The sequence below is a fragment of the Cololabis saira genome, chromosome 3, assembly GCF_033807715.1.
Source record: "Cololabis saira isolate AMF1-May2022 chromosome 3, fColSai1.1, whole genome shotgun sequence".
NCBI lineage: Eukaryota > Metazoa > Chordata > Actinopteri > Beloniformes > Belonidae > Cololabis > Cololabis saira.
In genome coordinates, this window is record NC_084589.1 from 24,317,021 (window position 1) to 24,338,975 (window position 21,955).

At 41.3% G+C, this 21,955-nt stretch overlaps 1 protein-coding gene across 1 annotated transcript; it reads left to right on the forward strand.

Annotated features, from left to right (window-relative positions):
* The first annotated feature begins 733 nt into the window (after positions 1 to 733).
* LOC133430585 (ataxin-1-like) lies at positions 734 to 15,737 on the forward strand. The gene is made up of 3 exons (XM_061716738.1): positions 734 to 1,116; positions 4,567 to 6,673; positions 11,527 to 15,737. Exons 2-3 carry the CDS (start codon positions 4,835 to 4,837, stop codon positions 12,223 to 12,225), a joined length of 2,538 nt encoding a protein of 845 aa, XP_061572722.1. The 5' UTR covers positions 734 to 1,116; positions 4,567 to 4,834; the 3' UTR covers positions 12,226 to 15,737.
* Positions 15,738 to 21,955: the final 6,218 nt, after the last annotated feature.

Sequence of the window (21,955 nt, forward strand, 5' to 3'; positions counted from 1 at the left end):
CTGCACAGGGTAAGCAAAGATGTGGCCTTTGGCTGAGGAGCCCCTGTGCCAAGCGGCTGGGTGGGGGGTGTTTATCAGCAGCACCGCCCGTCTGCACTGAGGGAAACATCTCTCAGGAAGAGGCTGTGGTGGCCGGGGGATATCTTAAGTCACTCTACGGCTGAAAAAGAATCTGAGAACGAAATTGCATGGCAGCTCACAGGACAGATTAAGGAGAGATTTGTCTGTGTGGGAAAAATACATATGAAAATGGACAATAAGGAAGCAGTGCATTGACAGTGAGAAATTTAATCCTCTTTTGGTTTGTATGCATGCATAAGTGTCTGTGCATGCACATGTCAATGCCAGTCCCTCAAAGGAGCTCACATTTATGCAGTATGTCCGTCTGAGCTAGCCTAGAAATCTAGTCGGGCCACTAGCAAATTAAAATTTGCTTTGCAGGTACATCTTTCTGATCTATCAGGCTATGTCTGAGCAAACCTTTTCTGAATCTCCAGCTCCCTCCCTCCCTCCGCACCCTCCGTCTGCCCACCTCACATCTCCTCCCTCCCTTTCTCTTTCTGTGTGAGCATAGTCTGGGCACCGAGCCAAGTGGAGTGTGTTTTTTTGAATGAATACCTGATGCGGCTGATGAGGCTGGCTGGGGGAGGAGCTGTGTCAGTGGAGTACTGAGAGAGAGAAAAAGAAATGGGGGGAGGGAGGAGGGGAGGGAGGAAGAGAGGGAGGGAAAGGAAGGGAGGCAGAAACACTCAGAGCACAGGAGACAGAGAAGCAACCAGGCAGAGAGGGATCTGGCGGACTGGTGGCCTTGCATAACACGCAGTACTCACGCAGGTCTTGGTGTGATCTCCAGCAGGGGGGGACTTCCTTTACCTTCGGCCGGCTGCAGGGCCAGCGCAACCTCCTGAGCAGAATCCACAGAGAGGAAGGGGAGAGCTGGACCAGCCACAGCGCTATTTCCACGAGAAGAGAGCAGCACAAAGGAGAGATTCAAGAAGAGGAGTCCTAGGAAACACGTCTCCAACACACAGACACGCACACACACCCGCACACACACACTGACAGTGAGGAGGAATCCTTGGACATGCTCTGCAAGCAGTGGCTGTGGAGAGACTGGTGAGCTATTCTTAGTACTTTAACCATAGGAGGGGAGGGGGGAGTGGGGCTCTCTTTTTCTTCTCGATTTGTGGCATAGTAGTAATTCTGCCCTGCTACTACACTCATGCGCTCTCACTGTTAAATCCCCAGGGACTGGAGTCATAGCATCTGTCCCCTGCTCTGTACAGGGTCCCAGTTGTTTAACGTTTAACAGCACCGGCTTAGTTTAATTTTTTCCTCTTTCTCTAAGCGGGGGGCATGTTTACACGCTAATGCTTGTTATGTGGTGTGATCGGAGTATGTCAAGCAGTGATGCAGAACTCTGGAGTCATTGTGAAGACAAACAGCCTGAACCCCACTGCCTGTTCTTACTGTCTGCTGCCACACGGTCGCTCCGCCTCTTAAAGGTACAGGCACCACTGTTGCACAGAGAAGAGGACAAATAAAAAGAAGGCTATTATGAATATTAGGAAAAAGCAGAAAACGGTATTGATCTGCTCTTTGGCAACGAAAGCAGATTTATTTGTAAGCCAGTTGGGATGAAACCATATTTGCATGCAGGGAATCATACTTAAATGCATGTACATATTGTCCTCCACAGTACCCCCCCCCCCCCCCCACCACTTCATGTCAGAGCTCAGATTGATAATGATGTTTTTGTTTTCTATATATAGCCATTTGCTGTACAGGGTACTCTCCGACTATCTATGACTGGTCTTGACAACAGATTTATCACTCCAGGGTGGTTGAATTAGCTGTTTTGTGTTGGTCTTTTGCAGAGAGCAATGTCTCTGCTCACTGTCAATAAATAATTTGGGTGCCTTCTTCATGCCTCTCTGCATAATCCTGCTGCAGAGAAATGTTGTTGCTATGAAGCTATGGATCGATACAAGGAGTAAATAGTGGGTCTGGGAGCATGAGAGAAGGCTTGGGGCTCTAGCGGAGGGAGGAGAGGTGGAGGACTGAAGTAGATGGCAACTGCAGCGTAAGAGGAGGAGATGTAACCCTGCTGGGGGGCCTCTCACCTGGAGACAGCAGGGAGGAGACTGAGTGAAAACATCTCATCCACACAGTGACAGCAAACACACACCACTGCACAAAGCTATCTCTGTGGTTTGTGTAGCTCTTTGTCCGGGGATATTGAGAAGGTATCACACGTATAGCAGACTCCATCACTGTGTCTGAGCAGAAAAGCATCAAACCAAACAGAGTCCCTCCTCTCTGTGTTGTCATCCCTCCATGCGTGTCTTAGAGGTGTCAGGCTTGAACTTGGGGACAGGATGTGTGACTTGGTGTGACAGTCATGTCTTGAAAGCTCACCTTTGTTCTCCATAGTATCACATAAGCCTTGTCTGTTAGTGTTGGTGCTCTAATTATAGGCTGACACCGGCTGCTGAGCTCTATCTGCTTTGTCCAAAAGAGGAGAGACAACCTCTCGGTTTAAGTGTAGTCTGTTTAAACTAATAGTATATTTGTGGCTTTGTAAAATCAATGGATGCCGGCTTTGTCTTTTACTGCTATTTTGATGATAGGAGGTCCTTGTGCTTCAGATGTGATGTCATTACGGTGTTGACATGGTGTTGCTGAGGTGGGGTTGTTGCCACTGAGCGATGCTGCACAGTGTAGCTCAGACTGTAGCGGCGGTTGTGTTGCTGATCGGGGATCTCTCAGTGAGGTGGGGGCTATGGCGCTCTGATGCTGCAGGCACCGCTCAATGTGGGTCAGGAGAAACAGCACTTTGTCTTCTCCCCTTTGCCTATCCTCTCTCCTTCTTCCCGATTCATAATGATCTTGCCTCTTTCGTTGGCTCCCTATCCCACTCCTACTACATTTTGCATCTTCCAGTGCTTTTCCCATCTCCTTCCCCTCATTCTCCTCTTTCTGCCGCTGTTTCTTTCCATCCCTACTGGTTCCCCCCCCTTTGTTGTACTTGGTGAATCTTCGCTGCTATAAATCAAGCAGAGGTTCTCGCTGCTTCTGGATGCAGTGACCTTGTCAAGACCAATGTTAGAAGTAGATGTGTCCTAATAAAGACTGACCAAGGTCGCCTTTAATGCAGCTCCCCTCCCTCTTTATGTAACATGTCTATGTCTGCCTGTTGTTGTGAATCTCTTGAGTGAACACACTTAAGCATTGTCAAATGGTAAAGAAATGAATGCACAAGAGGAAAAATGAATGGAAGGATGGCTATTTGTGTCTAGCTAATGAACAACTCAGGTCTTTGCATTGACCCACAGATAAGCTTGGAGAAAAGAACAGAAATGGTGGAGGGAAAAGAGCTCAAAGGAAGAAAAATGCATGGTGAATTGTTAGAAGTAGTGGATGCACAAAACATATTAACATTTGAATTCATATATTGTGCATTTTTCAGATACGCTTGTTAAATCGCTTGGCTGTTGCTGTAGTTAGGCGAGATAGTGAATTACCTTTCACCTACCAACCTTGCATGTGTTGTAATTTCCAGGAACCTACCCTTTTCTTTAACTGTGCTGATAGTTTCTTACATGTCTCTTTTAACCCAGTTGTCAGTCTTTCATTTGCTAAACCTCACTCTAAGAGTTAACACCCTCATTATTTGTTGCTCAGGTTGTATTCCCTTGAACTTTGAAACATTATTCAAACAGGTCACAGCAAAATATAATTGCTTACATATTTTGAGGAACTTCAGTGATAGCACACAGTGCTGGCAAAATGTATGCAAAATCAAATTTCAGGCTACATTGTTTTCACTATGAAATGACCTAGAGTTTCCTTTTCGGGAGGTGGATGTTATATTTACAGTACAACCAGAGTGACTCAACACAAGGTCTGGGACTATTAAGATAGAGACAAAATTATGAGCTCGTCCTCCGCCCTTTCCAAGTGTCTTTCTTCTTTCACTCACCTCTGTTTTCTTACAATAGACCCTAAAGAATAATACATACAGAACACAATGATGTACACAAAGTTCAGATCACTCCTGCCTGGCAAGACACAATGACATGCAACTTTGTATTTTGATTAATGTGTGTCATCCATCATCACTCATGGAAAGGCAGGTTGCGTTACGACAGTTACTCATAATGCAATAGGTTACACTTGGAGGAAGATATACATAGAAGGATCACTTGTTGTGCATTAGAATAGAAGAAATCAAATGCAGTGTTTATTTATTTCTGGTGCCACCTGGCGGCAAAAAGCTATACAATCAAACATGGGAGGCTATGAGAGCAGAGAAGTCTTTAAATGAAGTTGGTCTTGGCTGTTTTACATTTTCAGACTTGCAGGAGCCTTTAATTTTTTTTATTTTCTTTATTGAGTGACTGCTACAGAGAATAACATTTAAGTTTATGTGAGTAAGGTTTACTTTTATAGCCCTCTCTGCAAAAGTGGAGATTTTTTTTTGCAAAACATGACTTATGTTTTGCAAAAAGCCCTTTGAATCTCACCTCACATTACTTGTCTGATTTCAGCTTCTCTCTGTTTCAGACTTCTGTCAACATCGTGGAAGAGAGGGATCGATCAGAGATGATTCCTCATGAAGTTTATGGGGCTCATTTTGTGAGCTGGAGTAACTCCATCTTCTCTGGTGTGAGACCTGGAACTGTCCACCAGTAAACACAAAGAATCAGAGCCACAGAGCATCCCCAGAGGCTGACCCTGGCACATAACCACTGAGTGTAGTTAAGTGCTTGAGAAAGGGGCCTCAGAGGAGCCTAGAAGTAATACGAGGGAAGAGTTAGACCACAGCGAGACAATGAAAGCCAATCAAGAGCGGAGCAATGGATGTCTGCCTCCTAAGAAGCGTGAGATCCTGGCTCTGGAGCAGAGGCCATTGGTAGTAGCCACAACAACACCTCCTGCAGTGGTTACTGATAGTGCCCATGCTGAAAACCTAGCATGGCTGGCCAGTGTAGCCAGTGAACGCTGTAAGTCCAGAGAGTCTGAGAGCCCAAGATGTCATGTCTCTTCTGCTTCATCCTCCTCTCCTTCCACATCTATTCCTTCCCCAGCCACTCCTCTTTCTGCAGTGCCCTTGGCATCTCTACCTGCAGTTTACCCAGCTGCCCTTCCACAGCAAGCCGGGACTATCCAGTTCGCTCAGCTTGGACCCAATGTTCAGTTCATCAGCTCTGGACCATACGCTGGGTACATCTCCTCTCACATCATCCCAACTAATGCTACTTCTGTATCCAACAGCTCTATAGTAGGCCAGCGCCCACATCCAGATGGTTACACCACTGCTCTGCTCCCCTCAAACACCAAAGGGGAGCAGCAGTTTCAAATAGGCCTCTCCTCCACAGAGCTGGCCCCTGTGTCGCTTTCAAGTTCTCCTCAAGTCACCAGCCAGTACATCCATCTGGACAGCAGAACACCTCTGACTGTCAGCGGAAACGCTATGACATCACCCGCAGGCCACCTCCAGCTTCACCCTCACACAGCCGTCCTTCCCCAGACGCTAACTCTTGCTCCATCACAGCTTGTGGTTCAGTATGCAGATGGTTCGGGTGGAAAGAAACCAGATGGGCATGCTAAGGCTATGATGAATGGGGAATTGGAGTTGGTGAAACAGGCAAAAGCCACCAGTCAGCCAGCAAATCATCAGCAAGTCCAAAGCTATGAGGCCAGACATATCCTTCTACCTGCTGACTATGGCCAAAATCCCACAGGGCTCCAGACCTCCTTGGTGCTTTTGGCCCAGCCCAACCACGGAGCTGAACACGAACCTGGCTCAAACAAGATCTCCTTAGTCCAAACTGAGAAAGGAAGCATCTGCTTAGGAAAACCAGTTTCCAGAGCCCCCTCCTTCACTTCCCTGTCAACCTCAGATATGGTGAAGTCTGTGGCTCCTCATACTGTCATCCAGACCACTTTAGCCCACGAGGAGTTGCCAGCCAGTCTCTACTCCACCACACAGCCCCCCATCATCGGCTATATCACCAGCGCAAACCAGCACGCTGTCAGCTACCATGCAACACTGCCCCAGCACCTGGTCATCCCGAGTGGACAGTCCCTCCTCATCCCAGTCAGCAATGCAAATAACAGCGCAGAAATAGAGGTTGGTCGTACAGTCGGCGCCCTGACTGCCACCACCACTCCTCAGATATCGACTGCCATGCCACATGCCTATCTGGCCACAGCGCTGTCCAAGTGCGAGGCACTTGGACCAGATGGACATCCACCCTCCCATGTGGCACAGACTCCAGCATTGGCAGTACTGCCCTCAAATCCTGTTCCTGCAGCAGCGGCAGCTTCATCCCCAGCTCCACCTCCTGTTCTCACTCCTGCCCCCGTTTCTATCCAGGCCTCCCCATCCATCTCTTCTTCTTCATTATCTTCATCTTCTTCATCTTCTTCTTCTACTTCTTCTTCTTCGCCCGTTGCGCTTCCTCCATTCTTCATGCGAGGCTCCATTATCCAGCTGGCTGATGGGGAGCTCAAGCGTGTGGAAGATCTCAAGACAGAAGACTTTATCCAGAGCGCTGAGATCAGCAGTGAGCTGAAGATTGACTCCAGTACCGTGGAGCGCATTGACAGTGGCCAAAGTCCTAATGCTGTGGTCATCCAGTTTTCAGTAGGAGAGCTCAAAGCTCAGGTAAGTGATGTCTGATTCATCTTTCTTGTCTGTTTCATTATTGTGTCATTATGTGCAGAATTTAAAAATGTTTCTTCGGCTCTTCCCAGTAACAATGTAGGAAACTTCTAGTAAACAGGGTGAAATTAATACATCAGCAGTGGAAATGTATACTGTATCCAAAAAAAGATAAAATTGAGGAAAACAGTTGTTAAGGAAAAAAAAGCCCACTTAGACAGATATATCATTATTTTCAAACTTCACTCGTTCACCAACCAGATACTAAAAATGTTATATAACAGCAGTCTCTTGTGTTTCCAGTTTTTTTTATAAATTGATCCCGCTGATATTATATATTCATAGTTTTTAAAGATGATACAGTCCAGAACTTGACTGAGTTGAATTACTGACAAGTATACAAATGAAAAATATAAAACATGTGGCAGCAGCATGAATATTTGTCAATATTTATTTACATATCACAGAGCTTGTGGGCTGCAGTTTATAAAACAAACAGTTCATTATAAGACTTTTATTTGTACATTTTTTGCAATAAAAACTTGGGTATGGGTAATGTTGGGCTTTTATTCATACTGTTATCAATACTGCTAATTAGTACCAGCATGGGAATAATGTTATCATTAATAACCACATTGAAATTTTGTACCAATATATTTTCTCTTTTTTTTTTACTGTAGAAGTAATGTATATGCTTTTACTCTTATTTCCACAACCTCACACTCACTGTCTGTTATCTGTTAGTTCCCCTGCCTTCACTTATTACCAATATAAAGACCTCAGTGCGCTAAGAGCGAGGTTCACCGCCTGCTGCAGTTTTAGTTCTGCTTACAGATAAAGATTTTCATTATAATCAATATAAATGATTAGATATCTGTAGCTGACATGACAGGTGCCACGCTTCATTTAGGTATGGTCCAACAGTTTGGCTCATAGCAGTTTATTAGCATTTATTAACGGGCAGAACTTTGACAGCCTGGTGACACCTTGGTAAAAGTCAGATTTTTTTTCTCGGTTTATGGAAAGCTGTTGTTGTGAAATGACCCACAACATCTGTCGGGTCATTTCAAATCACTCTTAAGCTGTGGTGATGCCTGTGAGCTACTTCAGCCAGTCAACTTGAGCCGTATGTAGAACCCTCTACATGGTTTAATCCAATTCCACTCTCAAAGTCATCGGTCTATTTAAAGGGAAAAAAAACAGCGCTGCTGCTGCTGCTGCTGCTGTTCTAAAACCCCATCCTCTAAATGTAGATATAATCTGTAGGGAGTACCAAATTAAAAATATTTGAATATAATCATGAAGAAATGTGTGTTGTCATCATTGCATGAGTTGACTGACTAAACTATGTAATTAGTTAATAACTGCAGATGTATTCTTGCTGGTACCAATGAAGTTTTTGTGCCAACCAAAGGCTGCTACTGCCAGACCTGCAAGTTTATCGGTTATCTACAACATATCTGTCATGGTACTGATTTGGGGTTTTTGGGTTCATTGATATTTTTTTCTTAATGAAGCCTCTGTGCTCTGTTTTCTCTGTTCGGTCCTCGTCCTACTGTTCGGTCCTACCTTTAGCCACTTTTACATTGCCAGATAGCCCGTGTTTATTACCCCAATTTAGCACATCGCCTGTCCTTTTTTACATTAACTGATACAGGGTTGGGTGTTGAGCTGGCTCCATCAATAACCTGTCTCTGAGGTATACTTAATTGTGGGTCAGGTCAGGTAAACATCATTAACCCATGCTTTCCTGGATTGTTCCTCCTCAGCCCCTGTGTGTGCTGTTTATAGCCCTGTGTCTCCTTCGTCCATTGTTGGTCTGGCTGGCTAATGCCAGGTTTTAACTCCTCTCTTCACTCTTCTTGGTTGCTATAAGCATGTGCTGGAACTTGGATGGTTTAGTTGCACAATATTCACCTCAGTGGACATTAGGGAGTTATCCCATGCGCTTCAACTCTTTGAATAAACAGTGTCAGAGTGGCACATATGTCTCAAAACAAAGACTGAAGGAATGCCAGGCTTCTCATCCAGCTTTGCAATTTCATCTAAATCCCTCTGTCCTAAAAACTCCCTTCATTTAAAGCAGCACAACTTAACTTTCAGCTTTTCTGAGTTTGGCGGCATCTTTTGGACAAAAGCGGTAGTGCTTTACCAGAAAGAACACTACGTTTCCCATGAGCACCAGCGCGTACTGCCGGAAAGATCCTGTCCCGTCGCGTGCATTTGTTTTGATAGTGAATGAAGACGGGACGGACTTTTCTGTTTCACCAAGTGAACAGACGGAACGCAAAAAAAAGATGTTAAACTGCTGGAAAGGAACTGGAATTTACCGGGATACCTTAAACAAGGAAGCCAGGGAGAAGTATATGGAGAAAATAATGATTATTAACGGTCTGGATCCATATGAAATCCCCTATCAAAGAATGGAGCTCCTCGTCGGAGCTACACTCTTTAGAAGGGATTTACTGCTGCAGTTTTGCAGAACCACCGTCTCCGGCTACCTTGTTTAGGAGTGTTTGGCAGCTGCTTTGGTAAATGTTTGACTCGCCATGTGTTTCAATAAATTTGTATAATAGTACAACATACAGTACATGTTTTGTATCTCTCTTACTTCTCTTTTCTTTTTTTTTTGACTGCTATATTATGTTGAAGAGGCTCCGAGGCGTGAGCAATATTTTTGTTTTCCTTGTGAGATTATTTTTTTCCTCTGCAGCTACAAATAAGAGTTAATATTTTTTCCTCAACAAACTAGTTTTATCTGAAGATTGGGGTTAATCGCACCGCAGAGAGCTGGCCAGCAACTGCGTTTAGCTGGCGAAGTGGGGAATAAAACCCGTGTTTTGATCCGACCCGGTCTGTGTGAGTGTTTGTGGTACTGTGTGGAAGGTGTTTGGTCGTTACAGCCGCGATCCAAGCGAGCCGACGACTCTTTCACTCTTTTACTCTGTTATATCAGATACTTGGCGTCCGTGGTTCTGCCTCCGAGCAGGAAACCGGTGAAAAGTTAAACCATTAGGATCTTTTCCCCACGTCTGTTGTGTGGAGCTGCTGCAGCCGCAACAGCAACGGGTTACCAGCTTCTGCGGAGCTGCGCTCCAAGCCCCGCCCATTTTCGTCTCGACTGCGAATCGGGAAGGAGGGGGAAGTGACGTATGCCGTAAAGCAGTCAAAGCCGTAAAGATTTGTAGTTTTTTAGTGTGGCAGGGTTCCTACCATGCTCCTCAAAGTTACATAGTGCCAGTGAAGGCGATACAGACCCCCCCAGAGCATGACAGAGGTGTCATTAAACCTGTTGGAAGTTGATGTACCATCACAATGACTCTGGAAATATGATATTAAGGTGGAAAAGTTACGTAGTGTCGCTTTAAGCATCAAGAACAGTAAAATTGTTAAAATGAAAATATTGATTTAGTTTTGGAAATAATCAATCATCTGTCCACTCAACTGGATGTCACGCATCACTCGGTTCATATTTAATGAACAATTAATGAAATACCTGAAGGATTTGTTAAAATTGCATTTATATTGATAGATTTTAATTTGCACTTTTTTGTAACAAATTGTTTTTTTTTAGCAGAATAGCTCTATTATGTCAGGGTTTTTTTGTCAGCAATTATCATCCTGGTTATGTGAGCATGATGCCAACATTGATGATGAATGGCTGTCAATCAAAGAACTAGAACTTCATCTGAGATGAAGATACTGAGCAAGCTGAGGTTGGTGAAGGACCAGATGTTGAGAGAGTTAAGGAAAGGTCATCAGACTCCACTCAAAGACAGGAAACACATAGGAATGTCTAGAAAGCAAAAGTCAAGTACATAGGATACCCAGGATGAATTGACAATATCCAAAAGATTGCTTTGTAAACTCATGTACTTATCAGTAGATACAGTACAAGTCAGAGAGCTAAAGAGACAAAATGATGGAAAAAAAAGTGTTTGGAAATCCCATCATTATTGTGTTTTGAAAATGTGAAGTGGTTAAATATACAGTTGGTAATGAGGGGTTGAGGACTCAAGTGCAAGGAACTGAAGGAGAGAGTTAGCAGGGATGAGGGGTGGAAAGAGTCAGCTTCAGCATTCAGTCATTCAATATTTTTGCTTTGCATTGAACAAAACTGCCAATTAAAGATTGTTACAAAATCAAAAACTTGAATCCATGTTTTCGTGGAAGTGCACATGTACAAGATGAAAATATATGTGTTAAAGGACATCTTGAACAGTTGTTCATCTTTTAATTGTGTCAAGAGAAGAATAGACTTGAAAGAAAAAAAAAAATTTTAATTTTTTATAATTAACTTGTGAAAGGACAAAATGCCTCCCAAATCCCTTTGCATAACTTTAAATGTAGATAATTGTATTTTATAGTATAAAGTATAAAAAGTATAAAAAACATTTTTTTTAAATATTCAAAAAGAGGTAAAATTATTTTTTTTTTCAAAGAGTTTATACCAGTACACTTTCATACTTATCCTTAAACGTTACGAACTCATGACAATGCACCTTTGTTAACTTAAAATTTCAAAACATATCGTTCAAGCTTTGCTAAAAACGCTCCTAATTCCCCAAGGAGACAACTTTTTCCTTCGCAGAGAAGGTACTAACATTGATTATGGATTACTTCCATTGTAAAAACTAAAGAGCACTCAGACGACTAAAAAACAGCTGAAATTAAAATGTAAATGTTTATATAAATGTTGGACACATCTGAATGTTTTTGTTCTGCAGGTAAAAATGGCAATCGAATGCAAATTCTATACCTGATGACTTTGAATGTTTTTTTCAAGCAAGTTGTAAGGTTTCCGGATGAGTTTCAGCAGAATGGTCACTAACTTGTGTTTATTTGCTCCTGTCCAGGTGTGTGTGGAGGTTCTGGTAGAGTATCCTTTCTTTGTATTCGGCCAGGGCTGGTCGTCCTGCTGCCCCGACCGGACCACGCAGCTGTTTGAGCTGTCCTGTGCTAAGCTGTGCGTGGGTGACGTATGTGTGTCACTGACCCTGCGGAGCTTGAAGACCGGCTCAGTGACGGACATTCAGTCCATGGGGACCAAGCTGAAGACCGCTAACCTCTGTGACTCTTCTCACAACACGGATCTCAATATGAGGAACAATACGAGTCCCGGTGCTGCAGGCAGTAACAGTGGTCTCCTCATGAAGGGTTCCAGCGCAGACAGGTTGGAGAGACGGCAGGTTACTGGAACGGGACCAGGATTTGGGCTACCCGCAGGAATGGGACCGGTTCAAGGACAAGGAGAGGGCATCTACAGAGCTGGACCAATGCTAGCAGTCCCAGGGACTGGAGACGACAGACATGAACCAATGAAAACAGACATGTCTAAATTACAGTGTGTTGATCATCAGAGACACTCGGTCCGCAAGAGGCGCTGGTCAGCTCCCGAGCGAGACCAGACTGATAAAGTTGAGGAGGAGCCTCCTGTAACTCTGCCCAAACCCTCCTTTATCCCACAGGAGGTCAAAATTAGCATTGAAGGTCACTCCAGTGCTGGGAGAGAAATAATGCTTGAACAAAAGAGTGGACTGTTAAGAAAACCTTAAAATACCTGTGGTTTGCTTTGTGTTTAGCTTCTGTCTTTTACTCTATCCCAATTATTGTAATATAGACTGACTTTTGGCAGTATTTACTTGTTTCCTTTCACACGAGTCTGATATCTTTGATGAAGTACAGTACAGCACCTTCATGAGTGGTATCATACACCAGATCAGTGCAATCAATGCTAAAAGCAAAAATGAATGCAGTGCGAATGTTGAGTATGGATGGCAGTCAGACATCTGAGAGTGATACAAATCAGCTGGATCTCCTCCCTCATGGAGCTTAAACCTGTTGGATACAAATGTTTTAAACATTACCCTTATTACACGATTAAGCACAGACCCCACTGCCGGTGAGTGGGAAGTAGGAAAGTTTATTTTCACTCCGTTTCAAAATGTATTTTAGTGATGCGGGCAAAAGGTCAAGGGAAAGTGAGACCTTTGGTGCTTTGACGACATGCTTAGCAATTATGGCTGTGACCTCTGCCATCTTATGCATCTGATATGGTTTAGAGTTTATATTGTTTATCTTTTTCGTACCATTGCATATGCATGATCTGCTGCAGATGGCCTTGTTTCTCTGTGTTGCTGTGTGTTTGAGCGTGTGTGCCGGCCCGTACGTATGTGGCACATGATTTAAGCTGGTTTTGCTGGTAGCTGTGAACAAATCAAGAGGAAAACGGCGTGAATGTAAACCACCAGACACTATCTCATGAAATATGGAAAATATTTCCTTCTTTCTTTCTTTTTTTCTTTTGCAACAACACAGACGAGTGCGCCAGCAATGCTTTTGCCGTATGTGTTGCACATTCACTACGGTAGTTGAATTCTTTTGAAGTTCCTTAGTCGGGTTTACCTTGACGCAGTGACCTAGAGATTTGGTCTCATTTGCAGTATTTCAGATATGTACAGAGAGAAAATCAATGTGTTTCTTTGTGATACCACTGTGTTTTTACAAGATCTATATATGAATACAGGCCTTTAACTGCTATACAAAGCACAGCTGCCAAACTTGGCTAACCCCATCAATTTTGGACACATGCAGTAATACAGGAAAGTCAACACTATAGTTTAATATTTTGTCTGTCACCAGCATCAGTATCATAGGGAGGTGGTAGGTGGGGATCTAAGTGAGAATGCTGGAAAATGTTGTTTTCTCATAGCTTATTGGTTTCCGAATCCAAAGGTATCCTTTCTTTTAAAGACATTCTGCTTTAGTGTCAATTTTACCCAAAATGGGAGCATCATTTATAAAACATGCAAGAAGGCTTGGCTCTCTCAATTTACAAGCGCACAGGGAAGAAGTTTACGCAGGCAACAAATAAAGTGAGAAAACACGTAGGAGACGTACACCACAGGAGTTAGGATAAAGTGCATTGCAAACAGAAATCACCCGCAGTCACACTTGGCTGTGATGTGGGATTAACCGTAGTGGAAATGTTCCAACGGTGCACAAAAAAAAGAGCATTACTGCACCACCTGCAATTTTACAATATTGTTGCATATAGGCTACATGGAAACCAAGTGAAAGTTGGTTATTAAAATCCATGAATAGATACCAAAAAGTCACAGAATAAGGTATATTCGTGACCCTGGTTGCTCACTCACCTTCCTGTCCTCATATTCATCCACATAATTACAAGTGGAGCTGCGGAAAGTAGATGGACCTTGAATGTTGCATGTATCGTGTGCTGAAGGAGATAATTAAAAAAGACTTGAACATCCTTTAGCGTAGGATACAAAACTGTGCAAAAGGAGAAAGAAAAAAATTGTAAGCTCCTTTTTTTTTCTTTTCGGCATTCAGCGAATTCCACCAGATCTAATCACAACAGCCACTTGGACAATTGCATGAATATAAGAATACTGTTTGAACACATTACCATGTTCGCTCCCAATCACAAACCTAGTTGATGGTGTTCATAGTTTTTTTATACAATCTTTGCTTAAAACATGCAGTTTAAATTGGAAACTTGATAACGCTTACACAAAGCGATACAAGCATTCACTTATACAAGGAACCTAATAACTTGTAGTTTATTGTACCCTATTTTTATTTACTTTGCTTTTTTACTTTGCCTTTTAAATCAGCGAGCTCCTGAGGTTAACACATGTCTTATTTTCATTTTCTACACTACTTGCTTGTGTCTTTGTCTGATGCAGAACAGAAAAGAAGGCAATTGTTCTGCTTTTTGAGATGAAAATCAATCCTGATGAGTGCGTTGATGGTATGTTGCCGTTCAAGAAACCACAATATTTTTGCTAAAGGATGCCTAAAAATTCTACGACAAATCTGGGAAAAACTGCAGTCAGGTGACAATTATTTCAGCGTTTGACATTGTGCGCAGCCCCTCTAGCTGTGGCGATGTTGCTTTCTGTATAGAAAACTTCTATCTTAGATAAACAATCAATACCAAGTTCACAGAAGCATTTTTTTTTTTTTTTAATTTTAAAATGTAAGCGATGGTATGCATGGTGTCCATACTTGATGTGTCAGAGTACCGCTGTTTTGATCAAAGCAGCACACTCCTATTAGATTTGAGTACACGTGATTCTTATCTTAGAGAAAAGAGAGCTCTTTTGCTCATACTCAGGAACAGTGTGTATCCGTCTGTGTCTGTGTGTGTGTGTGTGTGTGAGAGAATGTACAGCAGATGTTTTAGTGTACGTGCGTGTGCCTGAGACAGTACGTGCATGTTCACAGTCACTTGTACGTTTGGATTTGGAAAAAGCAGCACTTTGATGGCTCATCCAGTTGGAGTGCGGTGGCAGTCGAGCCCCCCTCCATCAGCTGTTACATGTAACGACGAGTGTTTCTCATTGCATCACACGTCCTGCAGGTTCATCACAGAGAGAAAACATTATGGAATGTAAACAGACATTTGGCAAACGTTATTTTTTCTGATGAATTATAGAGATACTATTCAGAGGAAGACAGAGAGAGAGAGATGAAGAGTTAACTAGTAAATTAGTGTTAATCATGTACAGTGAATTTTATCTTAGCAAGTGTACAGTGTGTATTCTAACCTTTATATGGCCTATGTACTGTATGTGCCACAGCACCTCCTTCTTCAATCATTCCATTGACTCACCAATACGAAGAGACGTTCTGCTGCTGATTGCGTCAGCTCTGGTATATTGATCAAATGTTCATGAATGTCCGATTGCTCTTTGGGAAACATCTCCATAAACGGGCCACCGCAGGATTAATTTGACTCGGTGACATGCAGCGTGTGTGAAAACGGACTGCGGTTTCTTCTAATAGCCATTTAACTTTTGAACGGTGTTAATTGTAAAACCCAGTAACCAGACTGTTCTGTTTGTGTTTGACTCGCTCAGGCTAAACACTGCCCTCTGACTGTTCTCCTCCAAAGCTACGTGGTCTTATATCTTTCACTGTTACAAAAGTACAGCTACTACTTGTCTTAATAGCCATTTTCTGTCTTTTAACCTGGCCTGTGTTTGTACTTTCGTAAAGCAAATTATTTTTCAAATACAGATTTGAAATGTCATCATGATTCTGAGAAAAAAAAATAATAGTGTGGTGTCACTTTCATAGACTGTGTAAAGGACATGCCTGTAGCATCACGACTAAGCGGTTTGTGAACTACTGTTTTAGAGTTTTGAACCCTTGATTTTGGCATTTGCATGGAAGTTTTTACTTTTTATTTTCATTCTCATTTTGCCAGGAGTAACCTTATTTGTATGAGATAAAGTAGAGCTATGTTATGAGCTGACACTAGTGCTTGGTTGGCAAGATGCATCTAAATTCACTCTGAAATCAGTTACGACGCTATTACCTCTGCTTTTCTTTTATCACCTGTTTCTTCAGGTTAAAACACAAAAGCAAACTAAACACAAAAGCTTTTGTGTTTTATTGAATATAATATTAATAATAAATACTTAGCATTAAACAAACAAGAAACAAAACATTAGGGAAACATTTATTCACTATTGAAACTCCATATTGGAATGCAATAAGGCTTGTTAGTCCATTCAACCTGAGCACAAGCCATACTTTCAGTGAAATTCAGTGAATCAAAATTGATACAATTGATACATAATGGAACAAGTGATGAAACTGCAGTGCTTCTTTTGGAAAATGGAGTTTTGTCTCTCTGCAAAATTATGACAAAAATAACAGTCCTGAACCAAAACAAATTGCATGCATCTCCAGTTCACTTTTGAATAAGGATGGAGGCCTGTGAAAGTTAGAACAATTAGCTCATATGCTCAGTAAGTGAGGGAAAACCATTCCAAAAATAAATTAATATATCAATAAAAAAAGATGATGACACCTTCTCATTTGTTAGTAATTACATTTGCCTTCCCATTTCATTTCAGATGCTTCACATTCAGCACCGTAAACTCCCAAAAACTCACCGGAAAACAATAGAAAGAAAATTGGATGCCAGTTAAACTGTTTAGGTGCAACTGGAGCTGAAATATAGTAGATGGAATGAAGGGCTGAGGTGACAAAGAGTCACAGAAACTACCACGATAACTCACTACATTGTGCAGAAAATAGCTGTAAATTCGTGTGTCCATCAATGTTTCCATCACTGTTGATCGGAGATGGAGCTAATGAATACGTTATTACTGCAGAGTCATTTGACCTGTAAAGAAATATTAATAGTAACCTATCCCACAGAAAACAACAAGAGAAATAGGTTTTTTTTCAGTCCACTATGAAAAGGGCTATAGAATACATTATTTCAGTGACGCCAGCCACATCCTCAAACATCGTTGAGGCCCAATATTTCGTTCAGTATGTATGACATTCTTTTCAAAAGCTAATTGGGAATATGTTTGCAAATGACATCGTAATGAGTTGTAAAAAAATGTTTTGAAATGGTATTTAATAAGAAAAATATACACTTTTTGTATGGGAGTCTATTGGTGACTGACATGTTTTGGTGCCTGCGCCTAGCCGTCCTTATTCGTGTTGCACTTTATCCATTTTCTCATCTGTTGCATCCCTAAGATTATTTTTTTCCTGCAAAAACAAAGATCTTCAATAAACTGGTCACAAAAATGCTGTTGCTTTTTTTTTCTTCCTTAAAGGTTAAAAATTCTCTTAAACAGGTGTGTCCCACATATTTTACAAACAATTACTAATTACTGGCTATTTTCAGATGTGGATTGATTCTTTTGGTGCTTAGGGTACCATAATGTATGTAATCCTGATCAAAATGTCAGTGTTCATGTTTGTGATGAAAATACATGCCACGCATGGGTCATTTATTTGTGTTTAATTACCTTTGGACAATAGATATGTGAAGCACAATGTAACAGGGTTCGTGAGGCTACGCAGACACCACTTCTCAATAAATCCTTGTTGATTTTGGTCATCTCCTAGGATTTATTGTCAGTTCACAGTTCTGCATGCCGGGTGGACCTCTTCTCATCTGTGCATGCTTTTGGACAAAGAGGTCTAATCAGGAAAAGTAGTTAGGACACCTGAGAAGGTGGAGCACAGATACAGGTGTGTGGTCTGAACCAACATCATTTTATCAGAGAGGTTTAATATTGATACTGAACCCTTTCTCGTTTGCAAATATGTTCAAGCGTCCTTCTTAAAATATGTAATTTTCACAGTGTTTCAGTCCAATGTTGAAAATGGCATATGAGTGGTTATGTGTTGAATTGCACTTTGACATGTGGGTGTTCATGTGTGAGGGTGTTGCCTTGACTACTATGAAGTTATCTACAGCATGGCTGAGGGAAATTATTGTACACTATTTGTACAACATCTTGGATATTTGTAAATAGCCAAAGTCTTCCATGATGTTGGTCTGACCTTATTGTTGGTGAAGAGGAGAAACGGTGATCCCCATGTACAGACCTTTGAAGTGATTTTCAATTTCAAGAATATTTTACTGTTTATTTGACATAAATAAAAAATGTTGCTTCAACATACATATTTTCTTTTGCACCAGCTCAAAAACCCAGGAAATGGTGGGAGTTAAAGTCTTTTAAAAGAATTAATGATTTGAGCCTGTTTGGATAAACCTCTAGATAAGAAACGATTTGTTCTCTTTGCGTACACTATGTAGTAAGTCCCAATAATGTTCTTTTATTTTGATGGTGTTGAAATTTGCTAGTCAAAAACTGTTCAATCTTTACTTCAAATGTTTACATTTGATCAAATATATTCAAAGAAATAAAGAATATAAAGAAAAGTGCTGTGCGTCTTTTTCATCAGACATCCAGGTTCATCCTACAACTTATAATTTACTTTTGCACATATTTGATTGTTGACAAGCGGCAGTGATTTTTAGATTTAGGACTGAGAGAGATGGACTGTTTTTGGTGGTGTTTTAATGTGGTTTACCAGCTGCTGAAGTCTGATAAATCGTATTACTCAATTCTATACATACAAATACTATCTATACAAATACATTGTATACCTTGAATAACAGTACTGATAGCAGGTGTTTAAAATGCCCAGCTGCAGAAAAGTGCATCTTCTTTATTCAGATCACAAGATATTGTTTTGTAGCTGTTCAATAAGTGAAGTATAATGCTTTTCTATTCCATTTGACCAGTCAGTCCTGCACATGACAAGCCACAGTCACCCTCTCAGAATCAAAGCCTTTTATTGTAGTATTTTTCGATATCACACACTCACATACAGTAGATGATAATTCAAGGGCAATTTTCAAACTTCACTTTTTTGCCAAAAGAAGCCCTTCCTAAATAGGCGCAGAAAGGTCAGGGATCAAACCGACCACCTCCTGATTGGAGGACCTCAACCTTCTGTGCATCAGCTATTAAAGAAACTCACATTGGAAAACATGCACATTGCTTCTGAATGGAACAGTACTTCTTTTTAAGATGCTAGTGAGACCGTTTTAAAGTTCACAAGTGTTGATTAATCATGTATGACTTGTTTTCATATGTTCAGATTTCTCTTTCGCTCCTTCTACTCGCGATTAAGTTAAATTAGCTTGTAAATTAATCAAGTCGTAAAACAGAGCCTGTATTTGCCACATGGATCCAGCTTAAAACTTAAATTTCACTATAAAAAAGCTATAACATTTTCTACACTTCCTGAAGTTTAAATTCATTACATAGCTGTGTTTTGCATGATGTGGCACCGTCGCAAAAGTGACATTGCACAAATGTAACAGTTCAGGAACAATTTCTATATTAGGAATCGGGATTGACTCAAAGGTGTTGTTAAATTGTTCAATTGTCCTTTTTTAGTTTTCATCTTCACTATCGGTCACGGTGGATGAGGGGTGGGCTGAAAAGCACATCATTTGGTTTAAATATTCATTATCAATATTTATGAAATTCCTCCCTTTGCAAAACAACTGGAAAAGTAAAGTATTACCATAAGACAATTGTTCTGCCTTCTCTTTGACACTTCTACAGTTTGGGCTTCTTTTTTTCTTTCTGAGCAAAAGCTGCCGATATGAAACCTATATTTGCAAATTTGCTCTGATCTGATTTTTTCCCCTTTGAAGTGGTTTGTATTAATACTTGAAGAGATCATGTTGAAGGTGTAAGAGTAAGCAACAGAATATTAAGTCTGAAACTGCCACAGAGTAAATGAGTAGCAGGACTCTGTATCCACCAGTGAAAGTTTTGAAACGGAGGCACGTGATTTGCCTCTAACCTGCATCTGTGCTTTAATCTCTATATGGATATAAAACATCCTGACAGCGCTGTAGTAAGTAAATAACGTTAAGTAAGTCATGGTTTTTTATAGAGTGCTTTTCACAGATAGAAATCACAAAGTGCTTTATAATAACAGACAGAAAACAAAAAGACAACCTCTTCAAAACAAAGCACCATAAAACACACATAAAAAACAGAACAAAGCAAGTAAAATAACATAAAAAGGGAATAACATCCAAATTGTTGGCTAACCATAAGCAGATTTAAACAAATGCATCTTGAGCTGGGACATAAAATAGTCTACACTGTTGGCAGATCTAGTGTTGGCAGGGAGAGCGTTCCAGAGTCGAAAGCTCTGTCCCCACAGTACCCACAGTCTGCTAATATTACGGAGGTGGAAAAAACATGATTTTACCAGTGATTTTATGTGTGTGTTGAATGACAGACAATGGTCAAACAGCACCCCTAGAGTTCTCACAGCAGAACAGACTGAAGACGATAAGGGCCCAAGATGCTGCATTATTTCAGGACCCAGCTTTTCAGGAGCTATGATTAGAACCTCAGGCTTATTGGGATTTAGCTGAAGGAAGTTACCAGCCATCCAGCGCTTTATTGCTGCAACACAATTTTAAAGTCTAGTAGTAAATAGTCAGTAAATAATATCGGCCTCAGCACTGATCCCTGAGGGACACCACAGGTCACGGATGAGGGATCAGAGAGAAATGCCCTAAGAGAGACAGCGAAACTCCTGTCTTTAAGGTAAGACTTAAACGAGTCTAGGTTACGCCTGATACACCCACCCACTCACGTAACTAGTAATCAGGGTATTGTGATCAAATGTATCAAACGCTGAGCTAAGTTCAAGGGGTACCAGAAGGGAGCAGTGACCAGCATCAGATGCCATATGGATGTCATTATGGACTCTTATCAAAGCAGTTTCAGTAAAAGGATTGTTCCTAAACGTGGACTGGAATTTGTTGAAAAACTCAGATCTTTCAGGCACAGTTATGAGTTGACTGGCAACAACCTTCATACATTTTGAAAATAGTGGTAATTTTGATATGGGTCGGTAATTTTTCAACACCAATGGGTCCAAATTGGGCTTTTTTTTTACAATAGGTTCAACAATAGCTTGTTTGAAATAGGAGGGGGTACAACCTGTAATCAGAGAGGAGTTAATGATGCTAACTATAGCAGGACCGATGGCTGCTAATGCTTTGAGAAAAAATGAGGTTGGGATTAAGTCCTGGGGGGGCAAAGGTTATTTTCATCTTCCTTGTTATACTTAGCAGACTGTGGAAGTCAATAGGTTGGAAAAAGTCAATAAGAACTGGCCTATTTGGAAAAAAGCTGATTCCATGTACCGGTAGATGTGGACCGGATATAATATTTGAATGGATAGTGTTAACTTTGTTCACAAAGAATGAAATAATTATTTTGCGATCATTGTGAGAGAAGGTTGCTGCCTCTAAGACAGGAGCAAACACAACATTATTAATAGTGTCAAATAAGACCTTTGGGTTTCTCATTGAAAAAGCAATAAGATTAGAAAAATAAGCTTTCCTAGTTTCTTTGACTTCGACATGGAAGTTTTGCATGAGATCCTTAAAATACAGACGGTGTACCCAACCCAGTGGATTTCCACAGATGTTCAATCGTGCAGCACCGAACAGCCTCAGTCATCCAGGGCAGAGGTTTCCGTGTGGGCTTAGATTTAATTTTTAGAGGAGCCATGACATCCAGTATGGAAGAGCAATAATGACTGAAAGAATGTACTAATAGCTTAACATCAATTTTTCCCTTACTATTAAAGTCACAACAAAATCTGGAAAGGAACTGCTCAGTGGAAGACCGGGTGATCGTTTTTTCTGACATGGGGGGTCAGAGACACTACAGATATTACAAAAGATACATTTATGATCAATAATCATGTCCTCACAGTGGATGTCACTTACATCCAGACCAAGGGATGGCACCAAGTCAAGTATAAGACCACCAGAGTGAGTTAACATGCAGTGTAAGATTGTGTGGCTCAATGCTGAATTGACAGCTAAGGTCACTCTCCAGCACAGAAATAATGGTATCGGCAACAAACATTCCTGTCATCATCACA

Excerpts from the sequence above, each read along its gene's own strand:
- LOC133430585 (XM_061716738.1), top strand. The coding sequence starts at position 4,835 with ATGAAAGCCAATCAAGAGCGGAGCAATGGATGTCTGCCTCCTAAGAAG. Across the intron at positions 6,674-11,526 it reads TAGGAGAGCTCAAAGCTCAG|GTGTGTGTGGAGGTTCTGGT; the intron begins GTAAGTGATGTC and ends GCTCCTGTCCAG.